Raw genomic sequence first — 21,410 nt, 5'->3', positions numbered from 1 at the left:
TGATGTCAAACAAAGAGGTGCTGAGTTTAAAGTTAGGCCTTGAAATACATCCATAGGTACACCTCCAATTGACTCAAATGATGTCAATTAGCCTATCAGAAGCATCCAAAGCCATGACATTTTCTGGAATTTTCCAAGCTGTTTAAAGGCACAGTCAACTTAGTGTATTTAAACTTCTGACCCACTGCAATTGTGATACAGTGAATTATAAGTGAAATAATCTTTGTGTAAACAATTGTTGGAAAAATGACTTGTCATTGTAACGGGTGTCGTCGTCAGATGAGGAAAAATCGGACCAAAGCACAGTGTGGTAAGTGTTTATGACTTTTATTGAACTGAACACTGAACAAAATAACAGTGTGCAGAAAACAACTACCCACAAAACATAGGTGGGAAAAAGCTACCTAAGTATGGTTCCCAATCAGAGACAACGATAGTCAGCTGTCCCTGATTGAGAACCATACCCAGCCAAAACAAAGAAATACTCAACATAGAAAAAATAATATAGAATGCCCACCCAAATCACACCCTGACCAAACCAAAATAGAGACATAAAAAGCTCTCTAAGGTCAGGGCGTGACAGTCATGCACAAAGTAGATGTCCTAACCAACTTTCCAAAACTATAGTTTGTTAACAAGAAATTTGTGGAGTGGTTGAAAAATGAGTTTTAATGACTCCAACCTAAGTGTATGTAAACTTCTGACTTCAACCTTACATGTAGGTAGAGTTATTAAAGTGACAATGCATAGATGATAACAGCGGTGTAAAAGAGGGGGAGAGGGTAGCCATTTGAGTAGGTGTTCAGGAGTCTTATGGCTTGGGGGTAAAAGCTGTTTAGAAGCCTCTTAGGCCTAGACTTAGCGCTCTGATACCGCTTTCCATGTGGTAGCAGAGAGAAGAATCTGTGACCTCTGACACTGCCTGGTATTGAGGTTCTGGATGGCAGGAAGCTTGGCCCCAGTGATGTACTGGGCCATTCGCACTATCTTCTGTAGTGCCTTGTGGTCGGAGGCCGAGCAGTTGCCATACCAGGCATTGATGTAACCAGTCAGGATGCTCTCGATGGTGCTGCTGTAGAACCTTTTGAGGATCTGAGGACCCATGCCAAATATTTTCAGTCTCCTGAGGGGCAATAGGTTTGGTCGTTCCCTCTTCACGACTGCCTTGGTGTGCTTGGACCATGTTAGTTTGTTGGGGATGTGGACACCAAGGAACTTGAAGCTCTCAACCTGCTCCACTGCAGCCCCATTGATGTGAATGGGGGCGTGCTCGTTCCTCTTATTCCTGTAGTCCATAATCATCTCCTTTGTCTTGATCACGTTGAGGAAGAGGTTGTTTTCCTGGCACCACACGACCATGGTCTCTGACCTCCTTATAGGCTGTCTCGTCATTGTCGGGGATCAGGGCTACCACTGTTGTGTCATCGCCAAACTTAATGATGGTGTTGGAGTCGTGCCTGGCCCTGCAGTCATCAGTGAACAGGAAGTACAGGAGGGGACTGAGCACGCACCCCTGAGGGGCCCCTGTGTTGAGGATCAGAGTGGCGGACGTGTTGTTACCTACCCATACCAGTGTCAACATTGTATTTTTTCATTATTGGTCATAAAAAACGTTTTTAAAACCGTCTTTGATTTGGTTTCATAAATTACTTATTGCATTTTCTTGTTGGCACAATAAAAGTGGCCATTGATTAAAATTCAACACTGTTATCCACCTAATTTTCGAATGTTGCTATGGGTATTGCCAAACAATCGACTTCTGCTTTACTGCCCTACTGCAGCGCGCCTGAGTACATTATTTGAAGGTGTCAATTTATAGAGTATAAAAGTCAAGTTAACAAGTGTATGTGTAATTTTATATTTATTTCATTCAGGTTTGCTAACGTTAGCTAGACATACTAGTAGACTATTTCTGTTGTGATAATAATGTTAGTTATGTTGTCAGTTAATGGCCATCCACCAAGCCAATAACTATAAAACGTTGGTGAGCAGCCACGCTAGAGGACACTAACAGTTTATAGTTCAGCAGTCCTACACCTGTCAACGCATCCTACTGCACGCTGCCTATTAGAAAAGTTGTAACAAGACTATTCATGAGGTCTCTCACGCACAGATACTGGTTCAGATCATTCAGTGCTATCAGCATGCGTTCATTGTCAAAAGGACAACGGCAAACTTAAGTCACATGTAGGTGTAACAGTATTGCTTCCGTTCCTCACCCCTACCTGGGCTCGAACCAGGGATCATCTGCACTCACAGACAACAGCCACCCTCGAAGCATCGTTACCCATCGCTCCACAAAAGCCGAGGTCCTTGCAGAGCAAGGGGAACAACTACTTCAAGATCTCAGAGCGAGTGATGTCACCGATTGAAACGCTATAAGCGCGCACCCCGCTAACTAGCTAGCCATTTCACATCGGTTACATAGGCCTAATGAAAATATTAAAGTAACTTGTATTTAAATGTAACAATTCAACAACAAACACTGTTTAGCTTGCGCACATATTATAGCATGTCATTGTCTCCTTGCTCAAGTGGTTTGCAAGTGATTTCCATTTTTCTAATGGTTGTCAATTCCTTTGTGTCTTCTTTTTCACTGTGCTCATCTCTCTGTCTATCCTCTGCAACTATTTGCAATGCATCAGTGCCGCAATGTTATCATAACCGGCCAAAAGTGATCACACCAACGCACTTTGTCTCCTCAACATTCCCTGACATGCATGTTCTATGCTGTGGGCCTGTTCTACATTCAGCAAGAGCAAGCCTGCTCCTTTCCCCAGAATAGGCTATAAAAAATAAATGCCCTATAGCTTTAATTATAGCTTTTCCTGTATTTCACGAGAAGAGTAATGGCCTATTGCAGAGAGGCTTGCATAGCCTATAGCCCAGGGGTAAGGCAACCCAGGGTCTTTCCCTAACTAGGCACCACACCTGAGCAAATTGATCAGTTCAATGATTGCCAAAATTCAACACACCTGGTCATGCATGGTCGGTTAAATCAACCAACATGAAGTTGAAGGTTACCCATCCCTGCTATAGCGTGTTGTCCACGGAACAGCTGGAGGAGAGGCTAGTGAGGTGAAGTAAGATGCTAGGTATTAGGCCATTCATTATCTACAATTTTATTTATTTAATTTTATTATGAAATGACAGATCTGTAGTGCATTCCAGCAGGCTGCAATCTATGGTCCCAGGGCACGCAAAACGCCACAATTGATTAGGCCTGTTTTTAGACGTTCATTTTTATCCTTGGGCTACAACAAGTACAATGAGGAATTTATTTTTTATCAAGTGAGTACACAATTATTGTCCATAGGCCAATAATAGGCCATAAACTGCGGTGATGTAGGCTAATTTGAGTAACCTCTTAAACGTCCTATTTTGTTTCATTATGAAATAACTTTCCAACTCCCCGCCCGTTCCTAATGCTGTAGTGTAGCCTATTTCACGTTCAACAAGCGAGAGCGAGCGTGCATCTCGTCCAATAGGCTATTAGTATGCTAAGGCAAATCAATCGAAATAAGTGTCCAACAAGCTTTTGTAGTCTGGCTTTTCCTGGGACTCCACAAGATTTGCGGAGAGGCAGGTGACTAATTGCATAACAGAACAAAGACAGACAGGCAGGTATAGCCTAAATTAGAAGCGTATGCATATTAGCCCATAATTCATAAACTCAATGTTAGGCTTAATGCTGCATTGAAGTCATATTTACGGCGAGGGGAAAAAAGTGGATCAGATAATGAAATCATAGGAAACCTAGCCTACACTATGGGCACCCCCGAAACTGCGCTGAGTGCACTGCTCCCTCCCAGACCCTGGGTACCAGCTCGAAAATCGGCCATATTGTTAAAAAATGTGAAGGACGAGGAATGCATCCTGCCTAGGCTACAACAACACAATGTAATGAAGAACGTTATTGTTGTTTTTAAGTGCGTACAAAACTCTAGTCTAGGGTGTAAATTGCATTGAATAGCCTATGGCCTATATCATTTGAATAACCGCTCAAAAGCCTGGCGTTTTGAATGCATAAACGGCACATAGCCTGCCTGATTGGGCAACCATTTGGATCAGTTATGGGTTTGTTCATTGTAGTTTAGCCTACAACGTCCAGGCACATTAGCAGACCAGTAATATCTGGTGCATTTTTTTCAGGATATTTGGCTAACAGAAGCATGCTAATGCAGGGATTTCTAATGGCATACATATTAATTATGATAATGCGCGAGTGCGGAGGAAGTTGTATCCATAGTTTCCGCGTTTTGCTTTCGGGTTTTAAAAGCGTTAGAAAATTAGAGGTGCGTTCGTAAATTCCCTCAGGAGAGCCCTCAGTGTGCTCTGGGCGTTCGTAAATTCAGAGTTGTCAGATTGTCCGTTCGTTAATTCAAAGCGTTTCGCTTTCTGAGCGTTCAGAGCGAACAACGGCAGTCAAGCACCCAAGCTAACTGGCTAAAGTTAGCTAGCTTGCTAGCTACTTCCAGACATAAATGAGAGAACACCTCACTGACCATTTTTGTCACCCTAGCAGAGCTGGTTAGGCTGTTTTCATGATATCCAGAGCATTGGTGACTGTAACTGTGCTCCTGGCAACAATTTAATGGCATGTTTACTGACACCGGCCATATTCAACGTCCATAAATTCATCAGTTATTCTACGCTTTGGCACACTCAGACGAGAGCGCTCTAAAATCGGAGTAGATAGCCAGAGTGAATTTACGAACACGCCCTAGGCGGATACCATGGTATTGTTGAATACTCATTTCTGATTGCCTTGAAGGGCATTCTAGACATGCATTATTTCCTTATTTTTTTTTATTTAACTAGGCAATTCAGTTAAAGAACACATTCTTATTTACAATGACGGCCTACCAAAAGGCCTCCTGCGGGGACGAGGGCAGTGATTCCAAATACATTAAATAAAGATATAGGAGAAAACACACATCCCGGCAAGCGAGACAACACTACATAAAGAGAGACCTAAGACGACAGCACAGCATGGTAGCAACACAACACAAAACAGGGTACAAACATTATTCGGCACAGACAGCAGCACAAAGGGCTTGAGTGTAGAGACAACAAACAATACATCACGCAAAGCGGCCACAACTGTCAGTAAGAGTGTACATGATTGAGTCTTTGAATGAATAGATTGAGATAAAACTGTCCAGTTTGTAGTTGCAGCTCGTTCCAGTCGCTAGCTGCCCGAACTGAAAAGAGGAGCGACCCAGGGATGTGTGTGCTTTGGGGACCTTTAACAGAATGTGACTGGCAGAACGGGTGTTGTATGTGGAGGATGAGGGCTGCAGTAGATATCTCAGATAGGGGGGAGTGAGGTCTAAAATAAATGTATAACTAAGCATCAACCAGTGGGTTTTGCGACGGGTATACAGAGATGACCAGTATATAGTGTAGTGATGTGTCCTATAAGGAGCGTTGGTGGCAAATATGATGGCCGAATTGTAAAGAACATCTAGCCGCTCGAGAGCACCGATCTATAAATCTAGCACGGGTAGGATGGTCATCTGAATCAGGGTTGGTTTGGCAACTGGGGTGAACGAGGAGCGATTACAAAAAAGCACTGTATATTTGCATGATAGAATTCAATGGCTATAGTTTTTTACAAGTTTTGTTTGAGCTCATTCTGAAATAAAAAGTCTAATTGAAAACAGTATTGCTATTGTTGAATTCGATTTTCATATTCTGATGTTTTTGTTAGCCAAACTAGCTAAATGTGTTTGTGTGGTTACTACTGTAGCCTAAATTTGCTAGCCACTTCAGGGGTTGTTGAACACATTTCTAGTGGCAAATGTATAGATATGGTATTAACGAGATAATCAACGAGGGGCTCTATGCAATCTCTGGAAAATAATGCAACTTTGTGGAAGGTAAATTCCAGTCTGCTTGCGCGTTCGAACACACATTCTACATAGTTCATTATTTTCCATAGAACGCATAGCCTTTTCTTGAGTATCCTTTATACATCATTTGAAGGAGTTATTGTCATTGCAATGCTTTGAAATGCGGGCTTTTATTTTGAAGGTTTCCTCATTATCATACGAACGTGACCTCGTTTGTGCTGCGGGCAGAATACTAGTCAGTTCTAAATGCAAACCCTAGTAGGCTGACGTTTGTTGCTCTTTCCTGTGTTGGATTGTGCATTGTTCTACTTTTGTCATTGTGACATCCGTATCAAGGGATAGGCTACATTATGTTTATTTTATTTGGATGATTCGAGCAGGCAGCAAGTTGCAAGAACTGGATCGCTGAACCTGCCACTTGCAAGCCCATGATCCCGTTGATTTATCCGCGTATGAAGCGTACTGTATGTTGATGAAATTCAAGCATGTCAGGAAAACAATTTAAAGGTCATGAGGTCAGTTGCTGCATCAAATATTTTATTTTTGGATTTAACATAATATTTTGGGTAAGTGTTTTCTTATTTTTGCTATATTTGTCTCATTGTTTTTCATTGGGAGATCTTCAATCCATGTTGTTAAATTAAACAGTAGGCCCATCTAGAGGAGATGGCTTCATAAATGAAATGATAATTTGTCATTTGTTCATGCTTATTTTACGACCAATCCCTCACAAGCTAGCTAGGTCTATAATAATAGCCGATGAAAAACATTAAAATGTGATCGTTCGACATGTGAATAGCAGCAAAACCTTTTGTTTGTGTTGATATGCATTACAAGCGCTTTTTAATCTAGTTTATTTAGATTTGTTGACATACACAATAGCCTTCACATACTGTATGCTGCTACCCTGAGCACTTTTTCATTTAAAGTCGCCTACACTCCAGTGTCCCCGGTAATCCGCTTTCTGTCCTTGTTTGTCGTGACGTTCGTGACACGTGAGAAGCTTATTGTCCTCACATGCAAATGTATGAATAAACATGAATATGCAATATATCATCATCAGACAACATTATGTCGCATTCAATTCCCACTGCGTAAGAAAGTACACTAGGCCTGATTTGAATGTTCTTCCCGAGCAGTGGCGACCTGTCATTCATGGCAGGTGCAGAGCCCCACATTTTGTTGTTGTTGCCTGTTTTGCATGTTATTTTGGCATTAATACCTGTCACACATCCGTTTGCAAACAATGTACAAAAAAACGAGTTAATAAAGCTTCCATACAAATATGGATCTTCTCTTCTTTGCTTTCTTGAGTAAGGCAGCTCCAAAATGCAGGTGTTTCAGCCACATTTTATGCAGTGATAGCTCGCTGTAGCTTATGCTTTCAGTACTAGATTCATTCTCTGATCCTTTGATTGGGGTGGACAACATGCCAGTTCATGTTGCAAGAGCTCTGATAGGTTGGAGGACGTCCTCCAGAAGTTGTTATAATTACTGTGTAAGTCTATGGAAGGGGGTGAGAACCAAGAGCCTCCTAGGATTTGTATTGAAGTCAATGTACCAAGAGTAGGATGGAAGCTAGATGTCCTCTAGCTACACCCTGGTACTACCCTACAGAGTGCTGTTGAGGCTACTGTAGGCCTTCATTACAAAACAGTGTGTTTTAATCAATTATTTGGTGAAATGTGAATATATTTAGAATAGTTTTTTATCTAAAAATTATAACTTTTTAAATGTAATAATGTTTAAAAAACGTTTACTGAGGAGGATGGTCCTCCTCTGAAGAGCCTCCACTGGTGTCGAGGAAATCATGCGTGTCGTAGAAAAACAGAATTAAAAAGGAATTAGTGCAGGTGCAAAAATAAGTGAACCCCAAGTTGCATTGGTTAAATCAAGTAGGTAAGTATAATCAGGTGGGTAAATAATTGGGTACAAAATGAACCAATCAAAAGGAGAGATTGTTAGGAAAGAGTTTGGGTGGGACTCTGATAAATAGAGATAAGAAACGTGGTCAGTTTGGTGTTACCCATCCAGGTGAATACAAACCACACCATGCCGAGAGGAAAGGAGATCTCAGAGGACATCAGTCTGGGGAAGGCTATACAATCATCTCAAATATATTTGAGCTCCATCAGTCCACTGTGGGGCAAATAATTTACAAATAGAGAACATTTAATATGACAGCAACTCGGCCTAGAAGTGGACGCCCTTCCAAAATATCCCCAAGAGCCACAAGAACAATAGTAAATCAGGTAAAAGCCAACCCCAAACATAACATCTAGAGATTTGCAGACCTCCCTAGCTGCATTTCAGGTAACTGTGTGTGCTTCAACAATAAGAACACTGAATCGAAATGCCATTAATGAGAGGATTGCTAGGAAGAAGCCTCTGCTGTCAAAAATAACCAAACTGCCCTTCTTAACTTTGCCAGAGACCACCTTATCCCAACAGTAAAGCATGGTGGTGGGAATGTCAAGATCTGGAGCTGCTTTTCCTCCTCTGGACCTGGATGACTCCACATCATTAAAGGGAACCATGAATTCTGAGGTATACCAGGAGATTCTTGAACAGAATGTCAGGCCATCAGTAAAGGAGCTAAAGCTGGGCCGAAAATTGATCTTCCAACAAGACAATGACCCAAAGTATTGAAGCAAATCTACCAAAGAATGGCTCAGGAGAAGGACGATTTGTGTTTTGGGTTGGCCAAGTCAAAGTCCTGACCTAAATCCAGTCTAGATGCTGTGGCAGGACCTGAAGCGGGCAGTTCATGCCAGACACCCCTCAAACTTCACACAATTGGCTGAGTTCTGTAAGGAGGAGTGGGCAAAAATCCCTCAAAACAGATGTCAGAGACTGAATAATGGCTATAGGAGACGTTTACTCCAAGTTATCACTGCTAATCTAGGTGTCACAAGCTATTGACTGAAGGGGTTCACATATTTTTGCACACATCAAATCTGAGTTTCTGTTAAATAAACCACTTTTGTTAAATAAACAATGAAAATATATACATTTTTTGTTTCTGTCATTAAAGAATTTTATGTTTATTTTAATATTTTATAGCAAAATAATTACCAGCCCTGTAGGTTTCACATACTTTCAAGCAGCACTGTAAATTGTCAGTAGAAACCACATTTGTTTAAGCAAGTCAGCCACATCAGCTTTTTTTTTTTAAAGGCAGTAGAGGCTGAATGAACTGTTTCACTGCCAGACAAGGCTCTGCTGATAGCCAGGTGTAGCGATGGTAAGGTGTTGGGACAGCTTTATGGACCTAACAGTTTGTTGGCACCATTTGTCACTGTTATAGTGCAATTCATTTATTGATTAGTGTTGTGTAGTGGCTTTGCTGGCATGCATCCTAATTATTATTTTTTTTGTTTGACCAACCAAGATTTACATGCTAAAATCGGCACTGATTCCAAGACAGTTTAGGTGTGTTAGTGTTCGGTGAACAATAATCTAATTGTGACTAGGCCAATTAGTGAATTGTCTCAAATCTACTGCGAAACTATAGCCTACCATTGATTGCTGCACTACGAGTACACACTGAAAAGGGAGGATAGCTTCTAAAGCTCCAACCATTATTTCAGGGACCATCTCAGACACAGGAAGAGCTCATTATAGAATACCCAGTAGCTGGAAAAATGTACTAAATAAACCTCTCAGATTCTATTGTTGGTGGAACATGTATTCTCATTTTGTTTCAACTTCTCTCTTAGAGAAATGCACAAGCCTGAGCTTAATAGTAATTTCTCATCTCCAGAGGGACAAAGACAATAACAATGTTGAAATATAATAACCGTATGGGCCGGATAATCTAATTTGGCTCTTCAACGTCTTTCCCTGAAGGATGGCCCTGTATGGTTTTGGACTGGGAATAGGAGACTAAAGATTTTCTCCGCTTGTCCCATTCGGATGATGTCACGTCGAGGTCATGTGACTCTCTCGGGTCTCATTCTGGCTCACAGGAGTTTGGCCGAATTGATACCGACAGGCCGGTTTCCTGGTCAATTCAATGCTAATGTAATCCCATTCAACGCCCTCCATCGCCTTTGTTTCCCTCAACCCCTCCACCCCTCCCATCCTCCTAAATTCTTTCCCATTCGCCATTGTCTGCTTTCAGTGCCGTTTGCCATGTCCGTGACCGTGAGAGCCAGTGTTGTACTGATTTGGCCATTAGTGAGGTCTTCAGTAAATGAGGCAGCAAGTGCCTGTTTAACCTTTCATGTTAGTCATGTCGCTGGCATGCTTAGGCCTATAAAATATGTGCTTTTGATATTTTTCGTAAAGCTGATAAACTACAGGATTACAACTTAAATGTCTTTGGAAGGGAACTGAATGCATCTTCCGCATTTAACCCAACCCCTCTGAATCAGAGTGGTGGGGGGGGGGGGGGGGTCTGCCGTAATTGGCATCCTTGTCTTCAGTGCCCTGGGAACAGTGGGTTAACTGCCTTGCTCAGGGGCAGAACGACACATTTTTACCTTGTCAGCTCGGGGATTCGATCCAGCAATCTTTCAGTTACTGGCCCAACACTCTAACCACTAGGCTACCTGCCGCTCCAGGGTACCTGGGCATTGTGTAATACATACACTACCGTTCAGAAGTTTGCAGTCACTTAGAAATGTCCTTGTTTTAGAAAGAAAAGCTTTTTTTTTTGTCCATTAAAATAACCTCAAATTGATCAGAAATACAGTGTAGACATTGTTAATGTTGTAAATGACTATTGTATCCCGGAGACGCCTCTTCACTGTTGACGTTGAGATTGGTGTTTTGCGGGTACTATTAACAACATTAACAATGTCTACACTGTATTTCTTATCAATTCGATGTTATTTTGATGGACAAAATGATGTGCTTTTCTTTCAAAAACAAGGACATTTCTAAGTGACCCCTGAGTCGACTAGGTGAAACATCTGTCTGTGCCCTTGAGCAAAGCTCCTGTAAGTCGCTCAGGATAAGAGCGTTTGCTAAATTACTAAAATGTAAAGGTTGTAAACTCACTGAATGCACTCAACCACTTTTTAACATGATCATTTATAACCCAAATCATTTTGTTCTTTCTGCCATTGGAAGTCAGTATTTGCATTATATAAAAGTTGTATCTACACTACATTCTATCAACATTAGAGAATGTTCTCACGGAGTTGTAATGAACTGAATGTCAGTGGATAAAGGAAGGCTTTGGACACAGCTATAGTAATAGAACCGTAGCCAGGAGACTGGTCCGCCTGGCACCAAAGTATGGAGGACCTCGCAGTGTCTGGTGAAGTTCGGGGTCACATGTTGCACAATTGGAGTCTTTACAAAACAAGAACCATTGAAACCAAAGGGTTAGGGTGTAATTTGTCACTGTCACGTCAGTAGATCTAGTTAAATCTGTATGGACACAGAGGAGTGTGGGGGAAATATGGCTATAGCTTTATACAGTATGATAATCCTCCTCGTCGCTTAAATCTATCCATGTGAGTTTAGACCGAGACCCCCGAGAGTGTTGAAATAATGCTGAAATTGACATTTATCCTCTGGCCCTTGGAGATATTCTCATTTTAATCCATTCTGATATAGTGTCTGACGGTTTTAGGATTTGTCTCGTTGTCAATCATCTCTGAAGCAATACTCTCAGTCCAACCAAGGAGTGTGAATCTGTGTAGGATAATGTATGTCTATCCCCCAAAAGCCACCCTATTCCTTACATATAGTGCACTACTTTTGACCAGAGGTCAATGGGCCCATGGTGAAAATTAGAGCACTCTATAGGGAATAGGGTGCCTTATACGGTGCCTTTTGGGACGTCTCTCTCTATGTATTGATTTGACACACATGCGTATTGGCGGACTTCTTTTCCCAATGTCTCTTCCATAGCTCAATGCTTAGTGCTTAGCTCTGTGCTCCCCAGCAGCCCAGTTAACTTCACCGGCACCCCCTCCACCAATCTAGACACTAGAGGCGTCACCATAGAAACAGCATGAGCTTGCACGCCGACATTTGGCTCCACTGCAATATTTATGTGAGCTGTGTAAAAGACCCTCCAGAAAATGTCCGGGACATCGTCAGGTCAAGTTACCTACATTTGAATGTGTATAGGTTTTTGGAAAAGCTATCAGGTCTGGCCACCCATTTTAATATTCAATGTCATCTCAGGGAATTAAAGTGACAGTATGCATTTTCCTGTGCCAACGTTGCCGTGTCTTGTTTTCAATGGCTGAAGGGAGAATTAATTATAGAGAGGGTTATAATTCACACACGTTTTACAAACAAATAACTAGTATTTATGTGTACTAGTCAAAGTAACCTTTAATCCATCTTTCAATGATGCAGATATCAAATATACCTTACCCTAACATGTTAGATGGTTTATTTTATTTAGGGTGTCTTCAATTATCATGGCTCTCTCTTCCCTCAACCAGGTTACCTTCAAAATGGTACCCAGTGGACCAGATCCACTTTCTCTTTTCTCTAGAGTATGGGGCTTCAAAACATACAGTAAACGAACCATATCTAGACTACGTGATCCACAGTGTTGATAAGGTGGGTCTGATACAGCATTGAACAACCTGAGATTTAACACCATTTAGTAAGTCATTCATCATGTATAGAGTGGCAGGTAGCCTAATGGTTAAGAACATTGGGCTAGTAACCGAAAGGTCACTGGTTTGAATCCGTAAGTGAAATCCGACTAAGTGAAAAATCTGCCGATGTGCCCTTGACCAAGGCACTTAACCCTAATTGCTCCTGTAAGTCGCTCTGGATAAGAGTTTCTGCTAAATGACTCAATTGTAAATATATGAAAATACAGCTTACTTTCTATTCTCACTTTTAACCCCATTGTCTCTGTCATGAAATCAAAACTAGGACTGTAATTACACAGTAATGATAATACTGATTGTGGTGGTGTGATGGCTTATTCTGCTCCCACTCTGTTACAGTGACATTGTGAGTGTCAGTTATTACAGTGGCATGTTTGGTATGAGCATGTCATGCAGGGTTATATGTGACCGTGAGCCAAGCTGAGATGAGAGACAGGTCGAGGTCTTCTCTGACGTCACGACAACGGATGCCTTTAGGAGTTGGCTCGTAGTTGAGGAGAAGGAACTTAGCAACCAGGTTGTTCTTAGGAATCATCTGGCAGCTGAGCTGTAAAGAGGAGCAACACACCTCTAACTTTCGATCATCCTTAGTTCGATGATCAGTGATGCAAGTTCATTGCCACTCTGGAGAAGAATAACTGCAAGGTCATTACATGTAAAAGGAAGGCCCAATATTGATGGCCAAGGTGATGGTCATATTTACTGTCTGTCAGTGGCAAAAACTTGTTGAATCAACGTTGTTTCCACGTCATTTAAATAAAAATGACGGACATTGATGTAATTGTCCTCCAAAACCTAGCCTGAGTAACAGTCTGTTTGTGCTAGCATGTTTGGCTGGACAATGACAGCAATGGAGTTGGCAAGAGCACAAACTGATCTTGGACCAGTCTACCCAAAACCACCCTTATTGTCATTAGTTACATTTGCCAAAACCCCTCAGTTTACAAACACAAATATTAGGGCCTACCTGTAGTTGGTAGTCAGCTGGAAGAGGTTGCTTTAACTGGGACATATGTTTGAGTTACAGTTGGGGTTTCTGTGTTTGTATGAGAACATCAAGCTACCACATTTCTGTGTATCACTCCATTTGTGATTTGCGTGAATGTTTGCATGTCTGAATGTGTGTGTGTTTGTGCCGTGTATGTGTTTATTGACAGTGTGAAACCCCCAGCTGATGAGGCTTAGCTGTTTCTCGTGTTAGTACAGCCTATTGATCCAAGCCCTTGGGGTGTTCCGACCATCAGGACAAACAGGACTGCTCATTCTGCCTCACTGGTCACAGATGTCAGTTCAACGTCTAGTTTTGATTTACATTTGGTTGAGATGTCTTCAACATTCAACATGAAATCAACAAAAAAAATCACAATGTCATTGGATTTAGGTTAAAAGTTGTGAAAAAAAGACAATTCCATTACATTGATGACTTAAAAAAAACAATTTGTTTTCCACGTTGATTCAATGTCATCACATAGACATTTTGTTGTTGAAATGACGTGGAAAGTGTTTGCCAAGTGGGGCCCTGCCACTGACAGACAGTAAGTATGATCATCACTATGGCCATCAATATTGGGCCTTCCTTTTACATGTAATGACCTTGCAGTTATTCTTCTCCAGAGTGTCAATGAACTTGCATCACTGATCATTGAACAAAGGCTGATTGAAAGTTAGAGGTGTGCTGCTCCTCTTTACAGCTCAGCTCATGTAGCCACACATATCTTTTGGTTGTGGCACCGTCTTTGCACTCCCCCCTCTGATCTCAGACCAGCCCTTAACCAACAGCTCTGTATTACAACCACATGAAGTGGCTCTTGGTTCAATAGCCACTCTGCCAAGGTCCTCTGTTGCTGGCTTGTAGATGCAGCAGTTTGTTCTTATCATTCAGTGACATTATAGGACAAGCAGAGTTAAACATAGCTGGCTGACATGGCCTGATCAAGACAAGCTGGAAGGGTGGAGCGCTTGGGCCTGTCCCGTTCACTTGTTGTTGTTTGAATTGGCCCCGGCATTCAGTCTGCTTCCAAATGCCCGGCCCCCACCCCACAGCATCCTCTCAGACAGACAGGCAGAAGGATGAACAGGCAGAAAAACAGAATAGACAGTTAGACAGACAGGCATATAAACAGACAGGAAGGCAGATAAACAGGCAGACAGACAGGCAGGCATATAGGCAGGAAAATAGACAGACAGGCAGACACTTCAGACACCCCCCCCCCCCCCCCAACTTACCCTGAGACAGTGGTTTTAGATGTTACCACCAAGCCTACCTTTTAGTTCTGTCAAACTGAGACAAACCTGGAATTTAAAGGGCTTCAAAATTTCAATCCTCTTTTCTCTTTGCACAAAGTCACTTGTCCCTGTCATATCCTCACATGGTCTCTCCAATAATTGCTATGTGGATTAGAGGTTGACCGATTAATCAGAATTTCAAGTTTTCATAACAATCGGAAATCGATATTTTTGGACGCCGATTTGCAGATTTTTTTTTTAACTATTTTTTTTACACCTTTATTTAATCTTTATTTAACTAGACAAGTCAGTTAAGAACACATTCTTATTTTCAATGACGGCCTAGGAACGGTGGGTTAACTGCCTCGTTCAGGGGCAGAACGACAGATTTTCACCTTGTCAGCTCGGGGGGATCCAATCTTGCAACCTACAGTTAACGAGTCCAACGCAATAACGACCTGCCTCTCTCTCGTTGCACTCCACAAGGAGACTGCCTGTTACGCGAAAGCTAACATTAAACTTATAAAAAACAATCAATCATAATCACTAGTTAACTACACATGGTTGATGATATTACTAGATATTATCTAGCGTGTCCTGCGTTGCATATAATCTGACTGAGCATACAAGCATACAAGTATCTAAGTATCTGACTGAGCGGTGGTAGGCAGAAGCAGACACGTAAACATTCATTCAAACAGCACTTTCGTGCGTTTTGACAGTAGCTCTTCGTTGTGCGTCAAGCATTGCACTGTTTATGACTTCAAGCCTATCAACTCCCGAGATGAGGCTCGTGTAACCGAAGTGAAATGGCTAGCTAGTTAGCGCGCGCTAATTGTCGTTGTGTTGCTGGTTTGAGCCCAGGGAGGAGCGAGGAGAGGGACGGAAGCTATACTGTTACACTGGCAATACTAAAGTGCCTATAAGAACAAAGGTTAATGAAATAGAAATGGTATAGAGGGAAATAGTCCTATAATTCCTATAATAACTACAACCTAAAACTTCTTACCTGGGAATATTGAAGATTCATGTTAAAAGAAACCACCAGCTTTCATATGTTCTCATTTTCTGAGCAAGGAACTGAAACTTTAGCTTTCTTACATAGCACATAATGCACTTTTACTTTCTTCTCCAACACTTTGTTTTTGCATTATTTAAACCAAATTGAACATGTTTCATTATTTACCTGAGGCTAAATTGATTTTATTGATGTATTATATTAAGTTAAAATAAGTGTTCATTCAGTATTGTTGTAATTGTCATTATTACAAATACATTTTTTTTTAAATCGGCCGATTAATCGGTATCGGCTTTTTTGGTCCTCCAATAATCGGTATTGGTATCGGCGCTGAAAAATCATAATCGGTAGATTATGGCAGACATCTCAGCTTGAATGTCGGCTCACCACTTCATGGCCAACCTCAACAAAACGGAGCTGCTCTTCCTCTCAGGAATGCCTGAGCATTCCATTCCGCCACTCAGCCCAGTCAAAGCTCTTCTCTGTCTTGGGACCCCAATTAAGGAACAACCTTCCCCTTAAAGTCAGGACAGTGTGGCGTCAAGGGGAACTGGCCATCTTCCGGAAACGTCTGAAACCCTACCTCTCTGAAGAGTATCTTAAATAACTCTCACACGCCCCACTTCAAAAAAGGTCACTTTTCCTACTACCACTGACTTTGATGATAAATACTTTCTTCAGGGAAAATGTACTTGATGTACTTGTGATGTGTTGTTGTCTCATCAAGCTATCTTAAGATGAATGCACTAATTGTACGTCGTTCTGGATAAGAGCGTCTGCCAAATGACTAAAAAGAAATAAATTAAACCAATGACTTCTTTACTTTGCAGACATTGTAGGCTACTTATTAAGGGTGAAGAAACTCCCCAGGAGGATTGTACATTCCTGCTTGTTGATGCTTGACTCTTGTTTAGATTACCCAATTGAAGATGTCCAAACATGACATTTAGTAATGTGAGTTGTGTGTTTCTGTAACCTTTGTAAGCATCGAAGGAGAAATTGAAAGATAATTCATCCTCCGGGAATTTCAATAAAAGTGAACTTGAGGGGGAGGTTTCACCCTTTGGGTATCTCCGTGAGGTTTGTTATGTGATTATTAATGTTACTTATTGTCTGTCTGTTCTCTTTCAGTTGCTCGGTGTGGCCTTCCTGGGCATTGGACTATGGGCCTGGAATGAGAAGGTGAGTGAAACTGGGTAACATAAGAACCATGTAAGAACATACAATGACGTCTAATATACTTTTATTTTATTTAACTAGGTAAGTCAGTTAAGAACAAATTCTTATTTACAATGACTGCCTACCAAAAGGCCTCCTGCGAGGGCGGGGGCTGGGATTAAAAATAAAATATAGGACAAAACACACATCACGACAAGACACAACACTACATAAAGAGAGACCTAAGACAACAACGCAGCATGGTAGCAACACCAACATGACAACAACATGAAGCAGCATAACATGGTACCAGCACAAAACAGAGTACAAACATTATTGGGTACAGACAACAGCTCAAAGGGCAAGAAAGGTATAGGCAACAATACATCACGCAAAGCAGCCACAACTGTCACTGAGTGTCCATGATTGAGTCTTTGAATGAAGAGATTGAGATATACATGTACTGTACCAGTCAAAAGTTTGGACACACCTACTCATTACAGGGTTTTTCTTTATTTTTACTGTTTTCTACAATGTAGAATAATAGTGAAGACATCATCAACACTATGAAATAACACATATGGAATCATGTAGTAACCAAAAAAGTGTTAAACAAATCAAAATATATTTTATATTTGAGATTCTTCTAAGTAGCCACCCTCTGCCTTGATGACACTCTTGGCATTCTCTCAACCAGCTTCATGAGGTAGTCACCTGGAATGCATTTAAATTAACAGGTGTCTTGTTAAAAGTTAATTTGCAGAATTTCTTTCCTTAATGCGTTTGAGCCAATCAGTTGTGTTGTGACATGGTAGGGGTGGTATACAGCCCTATTTGGTAAAATACCATTTACATATTATGGCAAGAACAGCTCAAATAAGCAAAAAGAGTAACGACAGTCCATTACTTTAAGACATGAAGTTCAGTCAAAATTTCAAGAACTTTGAAAGTTGCTTTAAGTGCAGTCGCAAAAACCATCAAGCGCTATGATGAAACTGGCTCTCATGAGGACCGCCACAGGAAAGGAAGACCAAGAATTACCTCCGCTGCAGAGGATAAGTTAATTTGAGTTAACTGCACCTCAGATTGCAGCCCAAATAAATGCTTCACAAAGTAACAGACACATCTCAACATCAACTGTTCAGAGGAGACTGCGTGAATTGTATTTATTTATATATGTATTATATTTCACCTTTATTTAACCAGGTAGGCCAGTTGAGAACAAGTTCTCATTTACAATTGCGACCTGGCCAAGATAAAGCAAAGCAGTTCGACACATACAATGACACAGAGTTAAACATGGAGTAAAACAAACATACAGTCAATAATACAGTAGAAACAAGTCTATATACGATGTGAGCAAATGAGGTGAGATAATGGAGGTAAAGGCAAAAAAAGGCCATGGTGGCAAAGTAAATAGAATATAGCAAGTAAAACACTGGAATGGTAGATTTGCAGTGGAAGAATGTGCAAAGTAGAAATAAAAATAATGGGGTGCAAAATAAATAAATAAAATAAATACAGTAGGGAAAGAGGTAGTTGTTTGGGCTAAATTATAGGTGGGCTATGTACAGGTGCAGTAATCTGTGAGCTGCTCTGACAGCTGGTGCTTAAAGCTAGTGAGGGAGATAAGTGTTTCCAGTTTCAGAGATTTTTGTAGTTCGTTCCAGCCATTGGCAGCAGAGAACTGGAAGGAGAGGCGGCCAAAGAAATAATTGGTTTTGGGGGTGACCAGAGAGATATACAGTGCCTTGCGAAAGTATTCGGCCTTCTTGAACTTTGCGACCTTTTGCCACATTTCAGGCTTCAAACATAAAGATATAAAACTGTATTTTTTTGTGAAGAATCAACAACAAGTGGGACACAATCATGAAGTGGAACGACATTTATTGGATATTTCAAACTTTTTTAACAAATCAAAAACTGAAAAATTGGGCGTGCAAGATTATTCAGCCCCTTTACTTTCAGTGCAGCAAACTCTCTCCAGAAGTTCAGTGAGGATCTCTGAATGATCCAATGTTGACCTAAATGACTATTGATGATAAATACAATCCACCTGTGTGTAATCAAGTCTCCGTATAAATGCACCTGCACTGTGATAGTCTCAGAGGTCCGTTAAAAGCGCAGAGAGCATCATGAAGAACAAGGAACATACCAGGCAGGTCCGAGATACTGTTGTGAAGAAGTTTAAAGCCGGATTTGGATACAAAAAGATTTCCCAAGCTTTAAACATCCCAAGGAGCACTGTGCAAGCGATAATATTGAAATGGAAGGAATATCAGACCACTGCAAATCTACCAAGACCTGGCCATCCCTCTAAACTTTCAGCTCATAAAAGGAGAAGACTGATCAGAGATGCAGCCAAGAGGCCCATGATCACTCTGGATGAACTGCAGAGATCTACAGCTGAGGTGGGAGACTCTGTCCATAGGACAACAATCAGTCGTATATTGCACAAATCTGGCCTTTATGGAAGAGTGGCAAGAAGAAAGCCATTTCTTAAAGATATCCATAAAAAGTGTCATTTAAAGTTTGCCACAAGCCACCTGGGAGACACACCAAACATGTGGAAGAAGGTGCTCTGGTCAGATGAAACCAAAATTGAACTTTTTGGTAACAATGCAAAACGTTATGTTTGGCATAAAAGCAACACAGCTGAACACACCATCCCCACTGTCAAACATGGTGGTGGCAGCATCATGGTTTGGGCCTGCTTTTCTTCAGCAGGGACAGGGAAGATGGTTAAAATTGATGGGAAGATGGATGGAGCCAAATACAGGACCATTCTGGAAGAAAACCTGATGGAGTCTGCAAAAGACCTGAGACTGGGACGGAGATTTGTCTTCTAACAAGACAATGATCCAAAACATAAAGCAAAATCTACAATGGAATGGTTCAAAAATAAACATATCCAGGTGTTAGAATGGCCAAGTCAAAGTCCAGACCTGAATCCAATCGAGAATCTGTGGAAAGAACTGAAAACTGCTGTTCACAAATGCTCTCCATCCAACCTCACTGAGCTCGAGCTGTTTTGCAAGGAGGAATGGGAAAAAAATTCAGTCTCTCGATGTGCAAAACTGATAGAGACATACCCCAAGCGACTTACAGCTGTAATCGCAGCAAAAGGTGGCGCTACAAAGTATTAACTTAAGGGGGCTGAATAATTTTGCACGCCCAATTTTTCAGTTTTTGATTTGTTAAAAAAGTTTGAAATATCCAATAAATGTCGTTCCATTTCATGATTGTGTCCCACTTGTTGTTGATTCTTCACAAAAAAAAACAGTTTTATATCTTTATGTTTGAAGCCTGAAATGTGGCAAAAGGTCGCAAAGTTCAAGGGGGCCGAATACTTTCGCAAGGCACTGTACCTGCTGGAGCGCGTGCTACAGGTGGGTGATGCTATGGTGACCAGCGAGCTGAGATTAGGGGGGACTTTACCTAGCAGGGTCTTGTAGATGACATGGAGCCAGTGGGTTTGGCGACGAGTATGAAGCGAGGGCCAGCCAACGAGAGCGTACAGGTCGCAATGGTGGGTAGTATATGGGGCTTTGGTGACAAAACGGATGGCACTGTGATAGACTGCATCCAATTTGTTGAGTAGGGTATTGGAGGCTATTTTGTAAATGACGTCGCCGAAGTCGAGGATTGGTAGGATGGCCAGTTTTACAAGGGTATGTTTGGCAGCATGAGTGAAGGATGCTTTGTTGCGAAATAGGAAGCCAATTCTAGATTTAACTTTGGATTGGAGATGTTTGATGTGAGTCTGGAAGGAGAGTTTACAGTCTAACCAGACACCTAGGTATTTGTAGTTGTCCACGTATTCTAAGTCAGGGCCGTCCAGAGTAGTGATGTTGGACAGGCGGGCAGGTGCAGGTAGCGATCGTTTGAAGAGCATGCATTTAGTTTTACTTGTATTTAAGAGCAATTGGAGGCCACGGAAGGAGAGTTGTATGGCATTGAAGCTTGCCTGGAGGGTTGTTAACACAGTGTCCAAAGAAGGGCCAGAAGTATACAGAATGGTGTCGTCTTCATAGAGGTGGATCAGAGACTCACCAGCAGCAAGAGCGACATCATTGATGTATACAGAGAAGAGAGTCGGTCCAAGAATTGAACCCTGTGGCACCCCCATAGACTGCCAGAGGTCCGGTCAGCAGACCCTCCGATTTGACACACTGAACTAAATCAGAGAAGTAGTTGGGGAACCAGGCGAGGCAATCATTTGAGAAACCAAGGCTGTCGAGTCTGCCAATGAGGATGTGGTGATTGACAAAGTCGAAAGCCTTGGCCAGATCAATGAATACGGCTGCACAATAATGTTTCTTATCGATGGCGGTTAAGATATTGTTTAGGACCTTGAGCGTGGCTGAAGTGCACCCATGACCAGCTCTGAAACCACATTGTATAGCAGAGAGGGTATGGTGAGATTCGAAATGGTCGGTAATCTGTTTGTTGACTTGGCTTTCGAAGACCTTAGAAAGGCAGGGTAGGATAGATATAGGTCTGTAGCAGTTTGGGTCAAGAGTGTCCCCCCCTTTGAAGAGGGGGATGACCGCAGCTGCTTTC

At 41.6% G+C, this 21,410-nt stretch overlaps 1 protein-coding gene and 1 long non-coding RNA gene across 3 annotated transcripts in view; both read left to right on the top strand.

The window, feature by feature from the left end:
* The first annotated feature begins 6,034 nt into the window (after window positions 1-6,034).
* The window catches only part of LOC110500881 (tetraspanin-5), a 33,281-nt gene continuing 17,905 nt past the window's right edge, over window positions 6,035-21,410 (top strand). For both annotated transcript variants that reach the window (XM_036958111.1, XM_036958110.1), the window contains exons 1-2: window positions 6,035-6,421; window positions 16,821-16,871. In XM_036958111.1, coding sequence (XP_036814006.1) covers window positions 6,341-6,421; window positions 16,821-16,871 — 132 coding nt within the window. In that variant the 5' untranslated portion in view covers window positions 6,035-6,340. The remainder of the gene's footprint in view (window positions 6,422-16,820; window positions 16,872-21,410) is intronic.
* On the top strand, window positions 6,428-9,527 carry LOC118942943. The gene is made up of 2 exons (XR_005038624.1): window positions 6,428-8,107; window positions 8,287-9,527. It is a non-coding gene; the product is annotated as an uncharacterized LOC118942943 (long non-coding RNA).

This window comes from Oncorhynchus mykiss, chromosome 21 (genome assembly GCF_013265735.2).
Source record: "Oncorhynchus mykiss isolate Arlee chromosome 21, USDA_OmykA_1.1, whole genome shotgun sequence".
Taxonomy (NCBI): Eukaryota; Metazoa; Chordata; class Actinopteri; order Salmoniformes; family Salmonidae; genus Oncorhynchus; species Oncorhynchus mykiss.
The sequence above is the reverse complement of the archived record's forward strand: the minus strand, read 5'-3'. Positions and strand labels throughout refer to the sequence as shown.